This window comes from Podarcis filfolensis (assembly GCF_964270895.1).
Source record: "Podarcis filfolensis genome assembly, chromosome: 13".
Taxonomy (NCBI): domain Eukaryota; kingdom Metazoa; phylum Chordata; class Lepidosauria; order Squamata; family Lacertidae; genus Podarcis; species Podarcis filfolensis.
Window position 1 is genome coordinate 1,946,454 of NC_139615.1, and position 18,128 is coordinate 1,964,581.

Sequence of the window (18,128 nt, forward strand, 5' to 3'; positions counted from 1 at the left end):
TCAGGGCCAGGCATAATTTTAAAAACTTCTATCACGCTGCCTCTTACTTGCCTTTTCTCCAAACTTTTGTTGTTGTTTAGTCGTTTAGTCGTGTCCGCCTCTTCGTGACCCCCTGGACCAGAGCACGCCAGGCACTTCTGTCTTCCACTGCCTCCCGCAGTTTGGTCAGACTCATGCTGGTAGCTTCCAGAACACTGTCCCACCATCTCGTCCTCCGTCGTCCCCTTCTCCTTGTGCCCTCCATCTTTCCCAACATCAGGGTCTTTTCCAGGGAGTCTTCTCTTCTCACGAGGTGGCCAAAGTCTTGGAACCTCAGCTTCAGGATCTGTCCTTCCAGTGAGCACTCAGGGCTGATTTCCTTCAGAATGGAGAGGTTTGATCTTCTTGCAGTCCATGGGTCTCTCAAGAGTCTCCTCCAGCACCATAATTCAAAAGCATCAATTCTTCGGCGATCAGCCTTTTTTATGGTCCAGCTCTCACTTCCATACATCACTACTGGGAAAACCATAACTTTAACTATATGGACCTTTGTTGGCAAGGCGATGTCTCTGCTTTTTTAAGATGCTGTCTAAGTTTGTCATTGCTTTTCTCCCAAGAAGCAGGCGTCTTTTAATTTCGTGGCTGCTGTCACCATCTGCAGTGATCATGGAGCCCAAGAAAGTAAAATCTCTCACTGCCTCCATTTCTTCCCCTTCTATTTGCCAGGAGGTGATGGGACCAAACTAAAAACTCCCAAATGCTGCAGACTTTTCTTCCTAGGGGAGTCGCTCCAGCACCTTGTTTGGGTTGCCATAAGAACAGAAGCGCCTGCTGGATCAGGCCCGTAGCCCTTCTAGTCCAGCATCCTGTTCATAGAGTGACTCATTTCTGAACCTGACTATAGCTTGGTGCCATCCTGGGCCCATTTGCCCGCAAACCCAGTTTCTTGGCTGGAGCCTGGCAGCTGGTTTCTCTGCAGCCCAGGGAAGCTGGCAGAGAACAGGGCATGGAAAAGGCCCGTTTGTCTGTGTTGCTAGAGAACTGGGGTTGGCTTTCACAGCCCAACTCCCCACGAAGGGACTTTAGGTCCCTCGTAGGTCCACTGATGGTCAGAGATACAAATGGAGGCTACCAAGGATGCAAAGAAAGCTGCTGACCTTTATTGGTCTGTTGCAACCGTCTCCTCGCTTCCCTCCTTGCGAGGAGGTGGGGAGAGCCCGTGTGTTGCAGTTTTTAAACCCTTGGATAGTGATCGCCCGTCACAGAAAGACCACTCCAGACGCATTACAAAATGGGTCCTACATGCTCAGAGTTCGTGTTTCTCCGACATACTTATGAGTCTGTCAATGAAGATGTCTGGCAATACCTGCTAATTCCTGGCATCCTTTTGAAATGCCAAATACCTTGACTCCAGAATCCATAGTCAAGGATTCATACATACCCGTATTTTTCGCTCTATAAGACGCACCAGACCACAAGTCCGCGACCAGAAGGAGGAGGAGTACCAGGAGGAATGGAGGAAATTCAAAGACTATTTACCATATTTTTCGCTCTATAAGACACACCAGACCACAAGTCGCACCTAGTTTTTGGAGGAGGAAAACAAGAAAAAAAATATTCTGAATCTCAGAAGCCAGAACAGCAAGAAGGATCGCTGCACAGCGAAAGCAGCAATCCCTCTTGCTGTTCTGGCTTCTGGGATAGCTGTGCAGCCTGCATTCGCTCCATAAGACGCACACACATTTCCCCTTACTTTTTAGGAGGAAAAATGTGAGTCTTATAGAGCAAAAAATACGGTAGATATCTGCTTTGTTCACATAGATATCTGCTCTTTGACAGGTCAGTTCAGAAAGCTCTCCAAACATGTTAAACTAGTTTTGCAGAGGGGAGGCCCCGGAAGAATTCCTGCTCTGTGACTGGAGGTCAGCTGGAGGCTAAACATGGTTTTAGACTTGCTCTCCATACTATTTCAGACTTATGCACTTATGTATCTGTGTCTATTTTGTGCTGTGCAAGGATTGTCAGCAGTCAATCGGCTTGGCTTTGCACAACGGCCTTTGTGGGTTTTCTTTCCTGTGAATCATGACTGGTGGTTAATGTTGAAACAGGAAGGAGGCGCTGGGGCTGCCAGCTGCGTAGGTGGCAGCGAAGACAGATGTTTGGGGTGGTGCAAGGGTGGCTGAACCTCCGCAGCCACAGTCCAGGGTCACCCCAAAAGGCAGGGGGTGGGGGCAGCAGCAAACAGGCCCCTTGTCACTGGCACCCCAAGGCCTGCTGTGGTTGATGTTGGTAATAGGATCGTAGCATCACAGACTTGTAAAGCTGGAAGTGCCTCCCAAGGTTCCAGCTCAGAGAATCTCCTACAGATGTCCTCCCAACCTTAGTTTAAAAGCCACCTGTTTTTTTAAAAAATACAGGCAACCCCTGATTTGCATAGGGGTTGCGTTCCAGGTCATTGCGTGTGATAGCAGAGCATGCATAAGGCCGCCCTTCCATTTTCCGGCCACTTCCAGGTCGCCGTGATAGGCATGTGCACAATCGCATGTTAATTGGACGTGCATAAATTGGTCGTTGCCTGTGTTGTAATTTTATGTTGTGAACCAACCTGAGATCTACAGGTGAAGGGTCATATACAAATTTAATAAATAATAACCTGGCCACAGTGATCCATGCGATGGTCACCTCCAGGCTTGACTACTGTAATTCGCTCTACGCGGGGCTGCCCTTGAAGCTGTCCCAGAAACTCCAGCGGGTGCAGAATGCTGCAGCGAGGCTCCTCACGGGGTCTCTGCCATGGGATCACATTCACCCAGTGCTTTTCCAGCTGCACTGGCTCCCGGTGGAGTACAGGGTCAGATTTAAGGTGCTGGTTTTGACCTTTAAAGCCCTTAACGGCCTAGGACCCTCATACCTACGGGACCACCTCTCCCGGTCTGCCCCACAGAGAGCCTCAAGGTCCATAAATAGCAACACCCTAGTGGTCCCGGGCCCTAAGGAAGTCAGATTAGCCTCAACCAGAGCCAGGGCCTTTTCAGTACTGGCCCTGGTCTGGTGGAACGCTCTGTCTCATGAGACCAGGGCCCTGCAGGATCTGATTTCTTTCTGCAGGGCCTGTAAGACAGAGTTGTTCCGCCTGGCCTTCGGCTTGGAGCCAATTTGATTCCCTCCCCCTTTCTTTTTTCTTTTCGTCTCTCCTCCTGCGATGAGGCTACATTTTAATATTTTAATGTTTCAATATCTTAATGTTGTATTTTAATTTTGTTTTTAAGTTGTATTCATCCAACTTATTTTTATTATTGCTTGTTAGCTGCCCTGAGCCCGGCCTTGGCTGGGGAGGGCGGCTTATAAATAAAAATTATTATTATTATTATTAATGGCAACATCTAGCTCAGAACTGGGAGGGCTGTAGCTCAGGGGCAGAGTGTCTGCTTAGCACGCAGAACTTCTCCGGGTTCAGTCCCCGACAGGCCCTCCAGGAAGGGCTGCGGAAGATTCCTTGTCCAGAATCCTGGACAGTTGCTGCCTGTCATTGCAGACGATACTAAGCTGAACCGATCAACGGTCCGACTCAGTTTAAAGCAGCTCCCAGTGTTCCTGTTTAATGCAGTCCTTTATCTGGAATCATGAGAGCTAGAAACTTGGCTTTATTTGAAGCAAAGAACCACAACTCAGGGACAGGGCACCTGCTTTGCATGCAGAAGGTGCAGAGGTTCGGTCGGCATCTCCCAGCTGGGGCTGGAAAAGATGACTGCTCTGAAAACCTAGAGAGAGCCGCTGCTTTTGCCAGCCTGTAAAGGCAACACTGTTAAAGTTCTGGTTTTCCCAGTAGTGATGTATGGAAGTGAGAGCTGGACCATCAAGAAGGCTGATTGTCGAAGAATGGATGCTTTTGAATTCTGGTGCTGGAGGAGACTCTTGAGAGTCCCAGGGACTGCAAGAAGATCCAACCTCTCCATTCTGAAGGAAATCAGCCCTGAGTGCTCACTGGAAGGACAGATCCTGAAGCTGAGGCTCCAAGACTTTGGCCACCTCATGAGAAGAGAAGACTCCCTGGAAAAGACCCTGATGTTGGGAAAGATGGAGAGCGCAAGGAGAAGGGGAGGACAGAGGACGAGATGGTGGGACAGTGTTCTCGAAGCTACCAGCATGAGTTTGACCAAACTGCGGGAGGCAATGGAAGACAGGAGTGCCTGGCGTGCTCTGGTCCAGGGGGTCACGAAGAGGCGAGCATGACTAAACGACTAAACAACAACAACAACAAAGGCAACACTGACCAAAATGGACCACAATGGCCTGACTCAGTATAAGACAGCCTCCTGTGCTCCTGTTTTTCTCTTAACCTGACTGGCAGCAGGGGCTCTCTGTGGTTTCAGGTGGGGGACATGACCAGCCTGACCTAGAGATGCTATCAGGGAAGAAAGTGAGCCGAGGGCTTAGGCATGTAACACAACTGCAGGCCCTCATTTTTTTATTTTTTAAACTTTTATTGTTTTTCTAAACAAACTGGTGCCATCCTTCCACTCTCAAGTAAACCTTTCTAGTATCAGGGCAGACTTGAAAGGGCCGGAAGGCTTCATTTTATTCCCGGTGGTACAATGATAAAGTGTCCTAAAAATAAATAAATTGCAAAACTGCACATGTTCAGAGAACGCTGGCAAACTTGCTTTTGCTCTACGATACCAGGAATGTAGGAGCTGGCGGGATGCACACAATGGCCATTCCAGGATGGGGAAAGATAAAGTGTCCACAGAATCATCACAGAGTTGGAAGGACCCCAAAAGTCGTCTAGTTCAACCACCTGCAATTCAGAGATCGCTGCTAATATTTCTCCCGGGTTGTGTGTTTTTATTCTTAAATAACTACCACAGGGGTGCAACCTTTTTTTGGGGGGAGGGAGGGTCCGACAGGCTCACGGGACGGCAGAGGGTCCGAGGGCAGCACTGCAGGGTCCAAGCGAGGACGCAAAAGCAGTCACCCTGGTACATGCAGGGCGGACGCAGTTCCTTGCCGTAATGGCGCAGCGGGAAGCATCATCAGGGCGCTTTGGATAGGTGGCCGTGGAAGAGGAGCCGAGCCCTGCCGCTGCCTCCTCTCTCTAGGCGGGCCCCGAGAGCTCAGCCGGGGCAGCAGGCCAGAGCCGTGTTTGTGCGTTTGCTTTGCGTTGCTCTCCTCCACCTCCTCTCTGCGGCACAGTCCCGAGCGCTCGGCAGGTGTGGACAGCGTTCTTGCTTGGTCTTGCCTCTCTCTCCTCCGCCTCCTCTCCCAGGTGTGTGTTGGGGGATGGCGGGGGTGGTCGTTGCTTCGCTCTCCTCCGCCTCTTCTCTCTGGGCCAGATCCAAGCGCTCAGCTGCTGCATGCGTGCTTTGCTTTCTTCCGCCTCCTCTCTCTGTGCTCAGCCGCTGCTGCAGGTGGACGTGGGGTGTGTGTGTCTTGTGTGCTTGCCTTTCTCTCGATTTCTTTCCTTTGCCGGTGTGGCGGGTGTGGACAGCCTTCTTGCTTGGCCTTGCCTCTCTCTCCTCCACCTCCTCTCCCAGGTGTGTGTTGGGGGACGGTGGGGGTGGTCGTTGCTTCGCTCTCCTCCGCCTCTTCTCTCTGGGCCAGATCCAAGCGCTCAGCTGCTGCATGCGTGCTTTGCTTTCTTCCGCCTCCTCTCTCTGTGCTCAGCCGCTGCTGCAGGTGGACGTGGGGTGTGTGTGTCTGGTGTGCTTGCCTTTCTCTCGATTTCTTTCCTTTGCCTTCGTCTCCTTTCCCCGGCCTTCTATTTCGCTTTCCCTGTCCTCCTCCTGGCCAGGCTCCGTCCTCCCCTCCCTCCCCCGGCCCCTAGTTGACCCTGCAGGCCCGGATCATCAGCAGCTGCAGCAGAATGAAGACGGGCGAGAGCAGCAGCCCGAACCACAGCTCCCGGCTCTGGCCCGCCAGCTTCTGGCCCAGCAGCACCTCGAAGACGAACTTGAGGCTCAGCAGCGTCAGCACCCACAGCAGCCGCAGCACCGCCAGCCGCTTCTCGCCGTCCTGGAAGAGCCGCACCGACACGATGGTGCTGAAGTAGGCGCTCAGCCCGTCGGCCGCGAAGAAGGCCGCCAGCACCGCCCACCAGCTCAGCGCCGCCCCGGACTCCCCGCCGTCCGCCTTCAGCACCAGCAGCGCCGACGCGGCCAGCAGCGCCAGCGCCTGCAGGAGCAGCTCCAGGGGCGCGAAGCCCAGCCACTGAACCAGCTCCCGCAGCGAGAACAGCATCGCCTCAGCCGCGACAAGCCGGCGCCGAGGCGCGCTTCCGGTCGCCGAAGGCCGTTTCCGGCGCGCGAAATAAGGCGGGGAGGGAATCGCCTCAGCCGCTTCAGGAGGAGAAACGCCTCTCTGCGCCTGCGCGGAGGAACGTTTCCGGCGCGCTGCGAGTGAAATAAGGCGGGGACGGAATCGCCTCAGCCGCCTCAGGGGGGCAAACGCCTCTCTGCGCCTGCGCGGAGGAACGTTTCCGGTCGCCGAAGGCCGTTTCCGGCGCGCCGCAGGTGAAATAAGGCGGGGACGGAATCGCCTCAGCCGCCTCAGGGGGGCAAACGCCTCTCTGCGCTTGCGCGGAGAGACGCTTCCGGTCACCGAAGGCGGCTTCCGGCGCGCCGCGGGTGAAATAAGGCGGGGAGGGAATCGCCTCAGTCGCTTCAGGAGGAGAAACGCCTCTCTGCGCCTGCGCGGAGGAACGTTTCCGGCGCGCTGCGAGTGAAATAAAGCGGGGAGGGAATCGCCTCAGCCGCCTCAGGGGGGCAAACGCCTCTCTGCGCTTGCGCGGAGAGACGCTTCCGGTCGCCGAAGGCCGTTTCCGGCGCGCCGCGGGTGAAATAAGGCTGGGACGGAATCGCCTCAGCCGTCTCAGCTGCGCCTGCGCGGCTGACCCGTTTCCGGTCTCGGAAGTCGGCTTCCGGCGCGCTGCTGTGAAAAGAACGGCGGGAACAGCGTCGCCTCAGGAGGAGAAACGCGGCTCTGCGCCTGCGCGGCGACCCGTTTGCTGGAATCCTAGCGTTGAAAGGGCCACCCCAAAGGTCATCCAGTCCAACCCCTTCTCCCCCGCAGGGCAGGAATCGCTGCTAATGGTGCTAATTGCGTGTTTCGTCACCAATGAGGCAGCAGCCACGGCCTTGTTGGCTGAGCGGTGCTGCGGTTGGGGGAGGGGCCCTGGGAGCAAGGCTATGAGGGGATAGCAATGGCCGGGCTGGATGCGCGTGTGGCGGGCGAGGGCGCAGGATCCGCGCCCTTGGAGCAGGGGGTGGGGGTTGCACCAGGAGGCTCATCCTGTCTATGCATTCTTCCCCCCCCCCAAAAAAAGGGAAAGGAGGGCTGGCCAGTAAGGAGACGCCCTCTGCCTAAAGGCTCCTTGCCAGTTTCTGGAGTTAAATCCACGCTATGCAGCTGCAGACGGAGCAGCTAATTGCAGGAAGGGAATGATAGAATCACAGAGCTGAAGTTGGAAGGAATCCCCAAGGGCCACCCACTCTAACCCCCTGCGATGCTCTTGGGTTTGATACGGAAGGGGGGGCATGTCTTCTTCACCTTCTTCTTCTTCGCTACAATATATCAATTTATTTCCAATTGTCAATGTCAAAAGGGACTAAAATCTATAAAATTCATAGAAAATCAATGTACCAATTTGCTCAATTTCTCTAGGACCCCATCACACCTCCCCTGTCCTCCATAATCCCTCAAGCAAGGTGTCAAGACCCTAATCCTGTCAAATCACTCTGCCTCCAGGAAATGCCAGTACATGGACCATTGTCTTCTCATCAGGATGTGCTTATCTGCGCATATCTCCAGCTCTGCATATTTCCCCCTCCCTCCTCCATATGTTAATCCTGTGTAACCCAACCTCTCTTTAATGCATTCATGATGTAACTGGGATGTATTTTGCACTGTATTCTGGGACATGGAGGGAAGTTTCAAAAGTTTATGTCACCCCTTTCTCGCTGTTCAATCTCGCCTTGAACCTGTTGCGCAATAAACGTGGATCTTCTGCATCTTGCTCCTGTCTCCGGCTGAGCTCATTTTTCTCCGCAGGGACCCGCGGACTTAGTCCGACGAGCTGGGTGGCAGAGCAGCCTCGCACCCAGATTTTTACCGTAACAGGTTGCTGTTTATTATTTTATTACATATTTTGTGGTTTTATGTCTTGATTTTATTCTGTAAACCCCTGGGTATATAAATTCAATAAATTTTAAAAATGCAGGCATCACAGCGAAAGAATCCCAGGCAGTAAGCCATCCAGCCTCTCTTTAAAATCTCAGGTTTGTTGTGATATTTTAATGTTGGTTTTAAAACTGCCTTTTAAGTGTTAAAAATGAAGGAGGGAACCTGCCATCTTCCGTTCCACGTCGGAGGGCTCTCACCCTCAGAAAGTTGTTCCTAATGTTTGGACAGAATTCCTCTTGTGATATGAATCTGTTGGTTCAAGTCCTTCCCTTGGGATGTAATAAAAAATGTAAGGTCTTTTATATATATATAATAAATGTTTGTGAATGTGCCAGCCAGGCACATGCATAGATGTGTGGCCCGCATGTCTGGAGCAGGGCGGGGGGCGCCCTGAAACCATTTTGACCCCCAAACTGACCAAATGTTTTCTCTGCAAGGAGGGAGGGAGGGGGTGAGGGAACCTTCCCATCGTCTCAGGAATTGGGTTATCACCATCTCAAAGGAATGGCCAAACTACCAGGAAAGGCAATCAGATAAGGCATTATCAGATAACCTGGCAGACAGGGTAAAAACAAGGCACTCGGATTTCTGTTGTAGACCGCCTTTTCTGTGATGCAGGTATGATGTATGGAGGGGTGGTCTTGAGCTCCAGGGCAGGGAATTAAAAATGTCGATATAAGGGCAGGCACACCTTGGTTCTGGGTCCTCCTCCTTCCCTGCTTTTGAGGGGAGCACCCTGTTGCAACAGCTTTGATAAAGATCAGGCTTACTAGCTGCTTTGTTCTCAATATTCTCTGGTTGGCCTCTGTTCTTTTCTCCTACCGATAGGGAACCCACTCAAGGACTCTATACAGGCTCTTGGATACCCCATTAGGGAAGAAGGCGAGATTTTGTTTACAATGGGGACAAGCTTGCTCTACCTTCCATGTGACAGCCCTTCAGATATTTGAAGATGACTCTCCTATCAGGGACGCGGGTGGCGCTGTGGGTTAAACCACAGAGCCTAGGACTTGCCGATCAGAAGGTCGGCGGTTCAAATCCCTGCGACGGGGTGAGCTCCCGTTGCTCTGTCCCTGCTCCTGCCAACCTAGCAGCTCGACAGCACGTCAAAGTGCAAGTAGATAAATAGGTACCACTCTGGCAGGAAGGTGAACGCCGTTTCCGTGCGCTGCTCTGGTTCGCCAGAAGCGGCTTAGTCCTGCTGGCCACATGACCTGGAAGCTGCACGCCGGCTCCCTCGGCCAATAGAGCGAGATGAGCGTCGCAACCCCAGAGTTGGTCACAACAGGACCCTTTACCTTTACCCTCCTATCACCTCTCTGTCTCCTCTTTTCCAGGCTAAAGATACCCAGCTCCCTCTGCTATTCCTCACAAGGCTCAGTTTCCAGACCTGTCATCATCTTGGCCACCCTCCTCTGCACACAAACCAACTTGTCAATATCCTTCTGAAACGGAGGTGTTCAGAACTGGGCACAGGACTCCAGGTCATAGCTGTCAACTTTTCCCTTTTCTGGCAAGGAATCCTATTCGGAATAAGGGAATTTCCCTTTAAAAATGGGAAATGTTGACAGCTAGGCTCCAGGTGGGGTCTGACCAGACTTCTGCTGATGCAGCCTAGAAAAGCATTAGCCTCTTTTGCCACTGCATAACAGGAAGGAAATGCTAGGTGGCGCATCGGAAGATGGCTGACAATAACATCTCTCCAACCCACACGAGGTAATTTGGAGGCTATGATGGGGGTAATTAGCCTCCTTAACCCCCCCAGGATTGTGGGGGGGACGGCCCTTGCCTGCTGTGCCCTATACCACCCCCAAATTTGTGGGGGTGGGGGCACTAGGCACAAAGCCCTCCTGTGGGATTCCGGCACTCCTGGACGCCGTCCCTGATTCGCGCCGCTAGTTGCAAGCATCTTCAAAAGAAACAATTTGGACGAGATAAATTGCACATGCTTCAAGGAAAAAGGGGAGTAAAGACTGCTGACAGAAGAGATCTCTGATAACAAGACAAGAATAAAATATGAGAAGATACGTCAAGATACGGTATGACTGAGGGGGGAGGGGGGAAAAAACCTGCCTTCCTTTTTCTTATGTGATTTAACAAGAATCCCCTCCCCTAATGAGTCAGAAACGAAGGACTTAAGCTGTGGATTTAAGGCTGTGTGGAGATAAACTTTCGAACCAAAGCAATGTTTCAAGATGAAGCTGGAAAGCTAAGAGTTTTGGAATGACGCAGTTAAAAATGCCGTCGCCATTTTGGGAGGCATTGTTGGAGCTCTTGGGTCTGGGAGGAGAAAGAGAGAAATAGAGTTGTTTACATATCGTGGATCAACTTCTCGGTGGGATTTAAGAGCGACAAATGCCAAATTTATGATGGAAAGAGCGATGTTATCTACGAAGGAGATATATGGAAACCATCTGGACTTAGTGGAGGAACGGGAAATCCACACAGGATTATTATTTTGCTTATTGGCTTAAGGAGACTAACAGAAGAGATCGTAAAGGAAAAATAGAAACTATATGAACAAGATATGATGTGGAAACACCAAGATAAGACTGGATAGAATTATGAATTTTGTTTGGACTGATTGGGACTGATTTGGACATTAACGCAGTAATAAGATGATCTGAATCCCCCTTTGGATCTTGAAGTATGGGTTCCCCCAACAAAATTTAAAAATTTGGCTTTGTAATTTGGAATTTATGTGATGTGATTTAATTTGATGTGATTGGCCAGTTAATAAAAATTATTTTTTTAAAAAAAGGAAATGCTCAAGGAGAGATGCTGTGCTGGAGAGGAAGGCTTTTATTTGCATTCATTTATTAATTTTTCTTTGGTGTTCCGGACACAATTCAGCGCCATTTCCCTTGCCCAGAAAGGGGTGGCCTGTGTGGGATGAGGTGTGATGGCCCCACAGCAAGGGTAGGGTGGGGAGCTATGAGCAGCTGGCTGGGAATGGGGGCTCCAGCAGAATTTGGGTTGCCAAGCCTATTCCTCATGGGATCACCAAGTCTAGAAGCATCACAGAGCCCAGAGGGAGGGAAAGGTGCGTCAGCAGATGCCAGGGTGGCGAATGGGTTGTCGTGTGTCTCCAATCTCCACTTCCTCTGATTTTCCTTCACCTGACCAGACAGACTCCTGGAAGCGAAGGCAGGTGGGGTGCGGGGGCAGACTTTATTTGCAGTGCCTCTGCACCTTCAGCAACCCGGCTTTAGAAAGGTCAGATCTTGATGGTTCCCACCCAGGGTGCGTGAGGGGGAAGGAATATTTTCAGCAATAGATCTGGGGCGGAAGTCAGAAGTGAGTGGTCTTGTCGGCAGTCATGGAAGGAGGAGACCTGCCTTGGCCTGAAAAAGAAATAATTAATGATACCAAGACCCAAGCCGACTTCCTTGGTGTGCAGGACAGAGCTGTTTCTGCAAACGCTTTCGTTAATAATCCTATTTGTTCTTTTTGCAAACTTCTTTGCACTTTTCCACAATCAAGAGGGGAGTATGTGGATGAAATAGGAGTTTGGATTTGATATCCCGCTTTATCACTACCCGAAGGAGTCTCAAAGCGGCTAACATTCTCCTTTTCCCTTCCTCCCCCACAACAAACACTCTGTGAGGTGAGTGGGGCTGAGAGACTTCAGAGAAGTGGGACTGGCCCAAGGTCACCCAGCAGCTGGATGTGGAGGAGCGGGGAAGCGAACCCGGTTCCCCAGATTACGAGACTACCGCTCTTAACCACTACACCACACTGGCTCTCTAAATAATAAATAAATAAATAAATAAATAAGCACTAAATAATAATACTGAGTGCTGTAAGAGCACCCTGGGCTTGAAGAACAGAGCCATAAGGTTGTAAAGCTGGAAGGGCCCCCAAGGAGTCATTGAGGCGGCAGCTATGGCCACCAACTTAGATGGGCTTCCAAAGAGAAATGCATGGAGGAGGGGAGGGCTATTGATGGCTCCTAGCCAGGGTGGTTACGTTCTGCCTCCAGAGCTGGAGGCAGCGATGCTTCTGAAAACCAGATGCTGGAAACAGCAGGAGGGGAGAATGTAGCTCTTGCGCTTGTGGGTTTCTCATAAGGGGCAGCTGTTTGGTCACTCTGAGAACAGGATGCAGGACTCGATGGGCCACGGGGCTGATCCAGCTATATAGGGCTCTTCTTACGTTCTTGGGTGCAGCTGACTCTGGGGTGGAGCCTTGAGGCAGCTGTTCAGAGTGCTGCTTTTGACCAATAAAGCCTTGAACGGCTCAGGACCGCCTCTTTCCGTATGAACCTACCCTGAAATCATCTTCTGAGGCCCTCTTTGTGTGTCTCTGCCTTTAGAGGTCCAGAGGGTGGCAACATGAGAACGGGGCCTTCTCTGCAGTGGCTCCCCGTCTGTGGAATGCTCTCCCTAGGGAAATTCGCCTCGTGCCTTCATTATACACCTTTAGGCGCCAGGCAAAAATGTTCCTTTTCAACCAGGCCTTGGTTGATCTTTTAAAATGTGTTGGGGGGGGTTGGACTATTGGGTTGTTCTTTTATTTTCATTAGGTATTTTGTGCTTTTATATCTTGATTTTATTCTGTGAACCACCCTGATACCACCAGATAGAAGATGGATAAACTCCATTAATATTAATATTAATATTAATATTAATAATAATAATAATAATAATAATAATAATAATATACACCAGGGATTCCTCCTGCTCTCAACTCACCTGGATCTGACAAGGCAAGCATGCCGTGTTCCCGCCTACACAGGAGGAAAAGAGAAGCACATCAGAACAGGACATTTGAGGAGATTTGGGGTGTGAGGTGGGCAGTCAGAGAGCTGGAAGAGACCCAAAGGATCATCGGGTCCAACCCACTCGCAAAAGTACCAATTCTGCCAATCGGAGTGAGCGCATGTGGCGATCTCGTAGGTAAATGTCTTCCGAGTTGTTAAGGGAGTTGCGTACTAATATGAACGCCTTGCTCCTCTGAAACCCCCTCTCTCCTGTTGCCCTGAGCCCCCCAGTGCCCGCAGGAGGCAACCGGACCCCCTCAGACCCATTGTGCCTGCTCTGCCCTGCCCATACCTGCTCCTCCGCTGCCGATAGATGCAGATGCCTGTCACCACCATCAGGATCAACGCGAGAGGAACGAGGACTCCGATGAGGATGACTGTCAAATTGTTGTCATCTGGATGGGAGCAGAGGGCGAAAGCGGGAGGAAGAGGGGTGGATTAATTAATGGCCTGACAGGGGCTGCGTGTGTGTGTTTTTTAGGGCGGGTAGCGGCAGGGACTTGTTACCTGTCGAGGGGGATGGGGGCTGTACATCGTAGGCAGTCTCGCAGTAGGTTCCGTTGTAGCCCTCTGTGCAAACGCAGACGTAGCCGAGGGAGCCTTCCAAGGTGTCCTGACACACTCCTTCGTTCTGGCAATTGTTACGGAGGCAGGCACTCTCTGCAAAGGAAGAAACGTGTGTTTTTGGGGAGGGGAGAGACCACCGTCAGTCCACTTTGTGGCCCACCCAGAGATGGGGGAAGTGCTCTGTTTCCAGATTCTTTTCTACTCTTTCTACCGTTTCCACATCAGTTGGCGACTTTGCTTTTAACGGTGATGGCACCGTCGCAGGCAGCACACAACAGCCGTGCATAAATCAATCTTTCAGGGCGGCAGCAGCACCCAGCCTTTGGAACTCCCCCAATTGACTGACCAGTCAGGCTCCTTTGCTGCACATTTTTTCGCCACCTGCTGAAAACATGCTCATTTCGGCCAGCCAAACCGAGTATGTAGAATGTTGATGTGTGCTTTAATCCGTTTGGATTCTTGGCTTGCGGGGGGTTGTATTGGGTGTCCAACTCTTACGATTTTCTGATAAATATCTGGCAGCCCTTCAGAGGGGAAATCCTATCCCCTCTCAGTCTCCTCCAGGCTAAACGTACCCAATGCCCTCAACCATTCCTCTTGAGGCTCAGTTTCCAGGCCTTTGACCATTTTGGTTGCCCTCCTCTGGACACGTTCCAGTTTGTCAGTATCCTTCTTGAACTGTGGTGCCCAGAACTGGACACAAGACTCCAGGTGAGGTCTGACCAGAGCAGAATACAGTGGCACTATTACTTCCCTTGATCTAGATGCTATACTCCTATTGGTGCAGCCCAGAATTGCATTGGCTTTTTTAGCTGCCGCGTCACACTGTTGGCTCATGTCAAGTTTGTGGTCAACCAAGACTTATGTTCTTATGGCAACGAAAACAAGGTGCTGGAGCGACTCCCCTAGGAAGAAAAGTCTGCAGCATTTGGGGGGTTTTAGTTTGGAGAAAAGGCAAGTGAGAGGCAGCATAATAGAAGTTTTTAAAATTATGCCTGGCCCTGAGAAAGCAGACGCAGAGAAAACAGCTTCCTCCCTCTCTCGTAACACTGGAATTTGTGAAAATTTGTGCTGGCCACATGACCCGGAAATTTGTGCTGGCCACATGACCCGGAAGCTGTATGCCGGCTCCCTCGGCCAATAAAGCAAGATGAGCGCCGCAGCCCCAGAGTCGGTCACAACTGGACCTATGGTCAGGGGTCCCTTTACCCTTTACCTTTAAGACTGCCCTTGATCAGGACACTAGACTTCTGTTGATGCAGCCTAGAACAGCATTAGCCTTTTTTGCTGCTGCATCACGTTGCTGGCTCAACCCTCTCCTCCCACCTCGTCCCTAACCAAGCCTTTCTCACCTCTGTAGCATCCGCGGGTGAAGTTTACCACGGCGCAGACATCCCCCTTGGCGCAGGCCACAAGCTCACAGTCCAGGGTCCCCGTATTGCGACAGGTGCATCTTTTGGAGCAGTCCTCCGTTAAGAAAGTGTCGTTGATCTGGGGAGAAACCGGGGTGCGGGGAAGAATATCAGTGCCACTCTGGGAAAGCAGCTGGCCACACTCTGCAAGAAGCTGTATTGGCACTGCCAAAACCGGAAGGGACCATGCACCAGAAACTGAAAACCTTTGCTCAAAACCATTTGGCACTCGGCCAGTGATTTCATGCCTCCCTCCGCTCGCTGCCTCCTTCCTTCCTTTAACTTTCATCAGCTCTCTCCATCTTTCTGCCCTCCATCTTTGCGGCCAACTCGGGAGGGGGCCCTCCAGCGCTGCTGCAACAACCCACACCACCAACCAGATTCCTCTGCCAAGGCGCCCAGAGAAGCCTGCACACCTTGCCCGGTTGCCATCCAGAGCGCTGGAGGACCAGTCAGGAGAGCGGGCAGGCAGGCAGGCAGGCAGGCTCCTAGCCCCTCTGAGCCAGAGTGGAGAGCTGTGATTTTTGAGGCCCTGCGCCCATCCTAGCCAACCTCTAGGTCATGGGTAGGCAAACGAAGGCCTGGGGGCTGGATCCAGCTCAATCGCCTTCTAAATCCGGCCCGCAGATGTTCCGGGAATCAGCGTGTTTTTACATGAGTAGAATGTGTGCTTTTATTTAAAATGCATCTCTGGGTTATTTGTGGGGCATAGGAATTCATTCATATATATTTTTTCAAAATACAGTGGTACCTCGGGTTACATACGCTTCAGGTTACATACCCCGCTACCCCAGAAATAGTACCTCGGGTTAAGAACTTTGCTTCAGGATGAGAACAGAAATCGTGCTCCGGCGACACAGCAGCAGCGGGAGGCCCCATTAGCTAAAGTGGTGCTTCAGGTTAAGAACAGTTTCAGGTTAAGTACGGACCTCCAGAACGAATTAACCTGAGGTACCACTGTATAGTCCGGCCCCCCACAAGGTCTGAGGGTCAGTGGACCGGCCCCCTGCTGAAAAAGTTTGCTGGCCTCTGCTCTAGGTACACCCAGGCTTGAGTCTCTCCCTTAACCAGATTCACAGCGGCTGATCCGTTGCGCCCTGCTCTCCTCCTGCGGTTTCCAGGATTCAGAACCACACAACTGACCGGCGGCAGCCGGGGGGTTCCTCCCTATTCCTCCCCGCCTACCTGATAATACTGGTTGTTGTCAGTGCAGCCGCACTGGTTGTAGGGGACGCTGTCCAGCCCGCTGAGGACGTAGCCGGGGTCACTAGCGCAGCCCTCCACGCAAGGGGCATCGCACTCCGACTGGGCGGCCATGTTGGCGCAGCTGTCGGGGCAGGCAGTCATGCAAGATTTGTAGGTGGTGTGAGGCGGACACGAGATCTCTGCGGGGGACAAGATGGGTGGGTGGTAGAAGGTTTAAAAGAAGAAGAAGAAGAAGAGCCTCTGTCGGAATTAAATGACAATAAAGGGGATTCCAGACAAACCCGAGGATGAACTTTCTGGCGATAAGAGCAGGGGAACAGACTCAATCGGAGAGGATCTCCTTCCTTGTCATTTGAACCCACTGGTCTGGGCCCTACCTTCTGGGGTGTGGGGCCCGGATGTGGCCCCATGCTCCGGACATGGGGCCCTCGGCCGAGGGGTAAGGGGTTGTGAAGGAGGAGAAATGGAGGACAGCTCCGGCCCCAAGGGAGGCTGTCGCGCATCCCTCTCACGAGGGGAGGAAATAATAATAATATTTTTTTATTTATACCCCGCCCATCTGGCTGGGCTTCCCCAGCCTCTCTGGGCGGCTTTCAACAAAATATTAAAATACAGTAATGCATCAAACGTTAAAAGCTTCCCTAAAAGCCTTCAGATGTTTTCTAAAAGTCTGGTAGTTGTTGTACTCTTTGAAATCTGGTGGGAGGGAGTTCCACAGGACGGGCGCCACAGGTTGCTTGCTTGCCAACCTCAGGGTTTCGGAATCCCCAACTGCCCGGGCACTTGGCATTCAGGCTACCGGGAGTTTAGGGTTGGCATTTCAAGTGACCAGAGTGTGGCATGCTAGGCTGCAGATTGGACTCAGGAGTGCTACGGAAATGGCCTTTTTAAAATTCCCCTAATATTGGGGGGCACAGGAAGAAGCAGAAGGGTGGCAGCAGCAGCAGCAGCTATGACAGTGCAAGACCGGCTGGCAGCATGGCATGGCTGTTGTGTTGCAGCTGGGCAAGGAAGGGCGTGTGATAGGTTCTTTTGGATGGGGGATTCTCTTACCGCAGCCCGTCTTCTGCCTCCAGGCTCCCAGCGTGACCCCCTCCTCCTGGCAGAGCTTGGCATAGGCATCGTAATCTTGGCATAAGAGCTCAGTGTCGCCCATGAGAGCGCAGAGGTCGTACACGCAGTTCCTGGGGTGTGGAGAGAGAAGGAAGGAGATGGGCTCTCTTGCGCACAAATGCGCGCTTGCGTCAGCTTGCACACGGACGCGCTCCCTTCCCAGCCGCCCGCCCACGCCTGCGCTCTGGGCACACTCACTCTTGGAAAGGGCTGGGCGACAGGACGGCGTGGCAGGCGGAGAACGGCCCCTGGGGGTCAGAGAGGGCCCCACAGACGCCCGTCCCGTTGACAGATATCAGCTGCTCCGGGGTGCAGGCGATTTCAAAGCCGGACTCGACTTCATCTGATGGTTCCTCACGCCTTTGTGGGGGGAAGAAGAAGAGAAGGAGTTTTGCCCTCTGTATGTTTGGTTGGATGTCTCCCTGCTCTGAGCTGAGAAAGGCAAACGGTCCCTGTTCCTTTCTCCTCGTAACATAAGAAGAGCTGCAGGATCAGGCCAAAGGGGCCCCTTTTAGTCTATCCAAACTCCCATATGACCCAGCATCCTGTTCTCAAAATGATCTCAAATTATAAATAATAATAATAATAATAATAATAATAATAATAATAATAATAATAATTTTTATTTATTCCCCGGCCAAAGCCAGGCTCAGGGCATCTAACACCAATAAAATCATACTAAAAACATAATAGGGGAAGGGGGAAAGAAAACCAATGTAAAATACAGGTTGAAATGCAATTTAAAATGCAGCCTCATTTTAAAAGTGGCCCATAAATCAAAACCATAAGGGGAGGGAAACATAAGGGTCAGACTGAGTCCAAACTGAAGGCCAGGCGGAACAGCTCTGTCTTGCAGGCCCTGCGGAAAGATGTCAAGTCCCGCAGGGCCCTGGTCTCTTGTGACAAAGCGC

The 18,128-nt window shown here is 51.8% G+C and overlaps 3 protein-coding genes across 3 annotated transcripts in view; 1 reads left to right on the plus strand and 2 right to left on the minus strand.

Annotated features, from left to right (window-relative positions):
- TFR2 (transferrin receptor 2) overlaps nt 1–18,128 on the plus strand; it is a 241,654-nt gene that overhangs the window by 1,492 nt on the left and 222,034 nt on the right. The window lies entirely within an intron of this gene.
- Nucleotides 5,447–6,222, minus strand: TMEM203 (transmembrane protein 203). Its single transcript, XM_083581290.1, has one exon. The coding sequence runs from the start codon at nt 6,214–6,216 to the stop codon at nt 5,800–5,802; it is 417 nt and encodes a 138-aa protein (XP_083437416.1). The 5' UTR covers nt 6,217–6,222; the 3' UTR covers nt 5,447–5,799.
- The window catches only part of ZAN (zonadhesin), a 60,260-nt gene continuing 53,073 nt past the window's right edge, over nt 10,942–18,128 (minus strand). The window contains exons 30-37 of the mRNA XM_083580739.1: nt 17,416–17,577; nt 17,158–17,288; nt 16,084–16,283; nt 14,839–14,977; nt 13,427–13,579; nt 13,212–13,314; nt 12,852–12,886; nt 10,942–11,501 (exon numbers count right to left, since the gene is read on the minus strand). Of these exons, the coding sequence (XP_083436865.1) occupies nt 11,449–11,501; nt 12,852–12,886; nt 13,212–13,314; nt 13,427–13,579; nt 14,839–14,977; nt 16,084–16,283; nt 17,158–17,288; nt 17,416–17,577 (976 nt within the window). The 3' untranslated portion in view covers nt 10,942–11,448. The remainder of the gene's footprint in view (nt 11,502–12,851; nt 12,887–13,211; nt 13,315–13,426; nt 13,580–14,838; nt 14,978–16,083; nt 16,284–17,157; nt 17,289–17,415; nt 17,578–18,128) is intronic.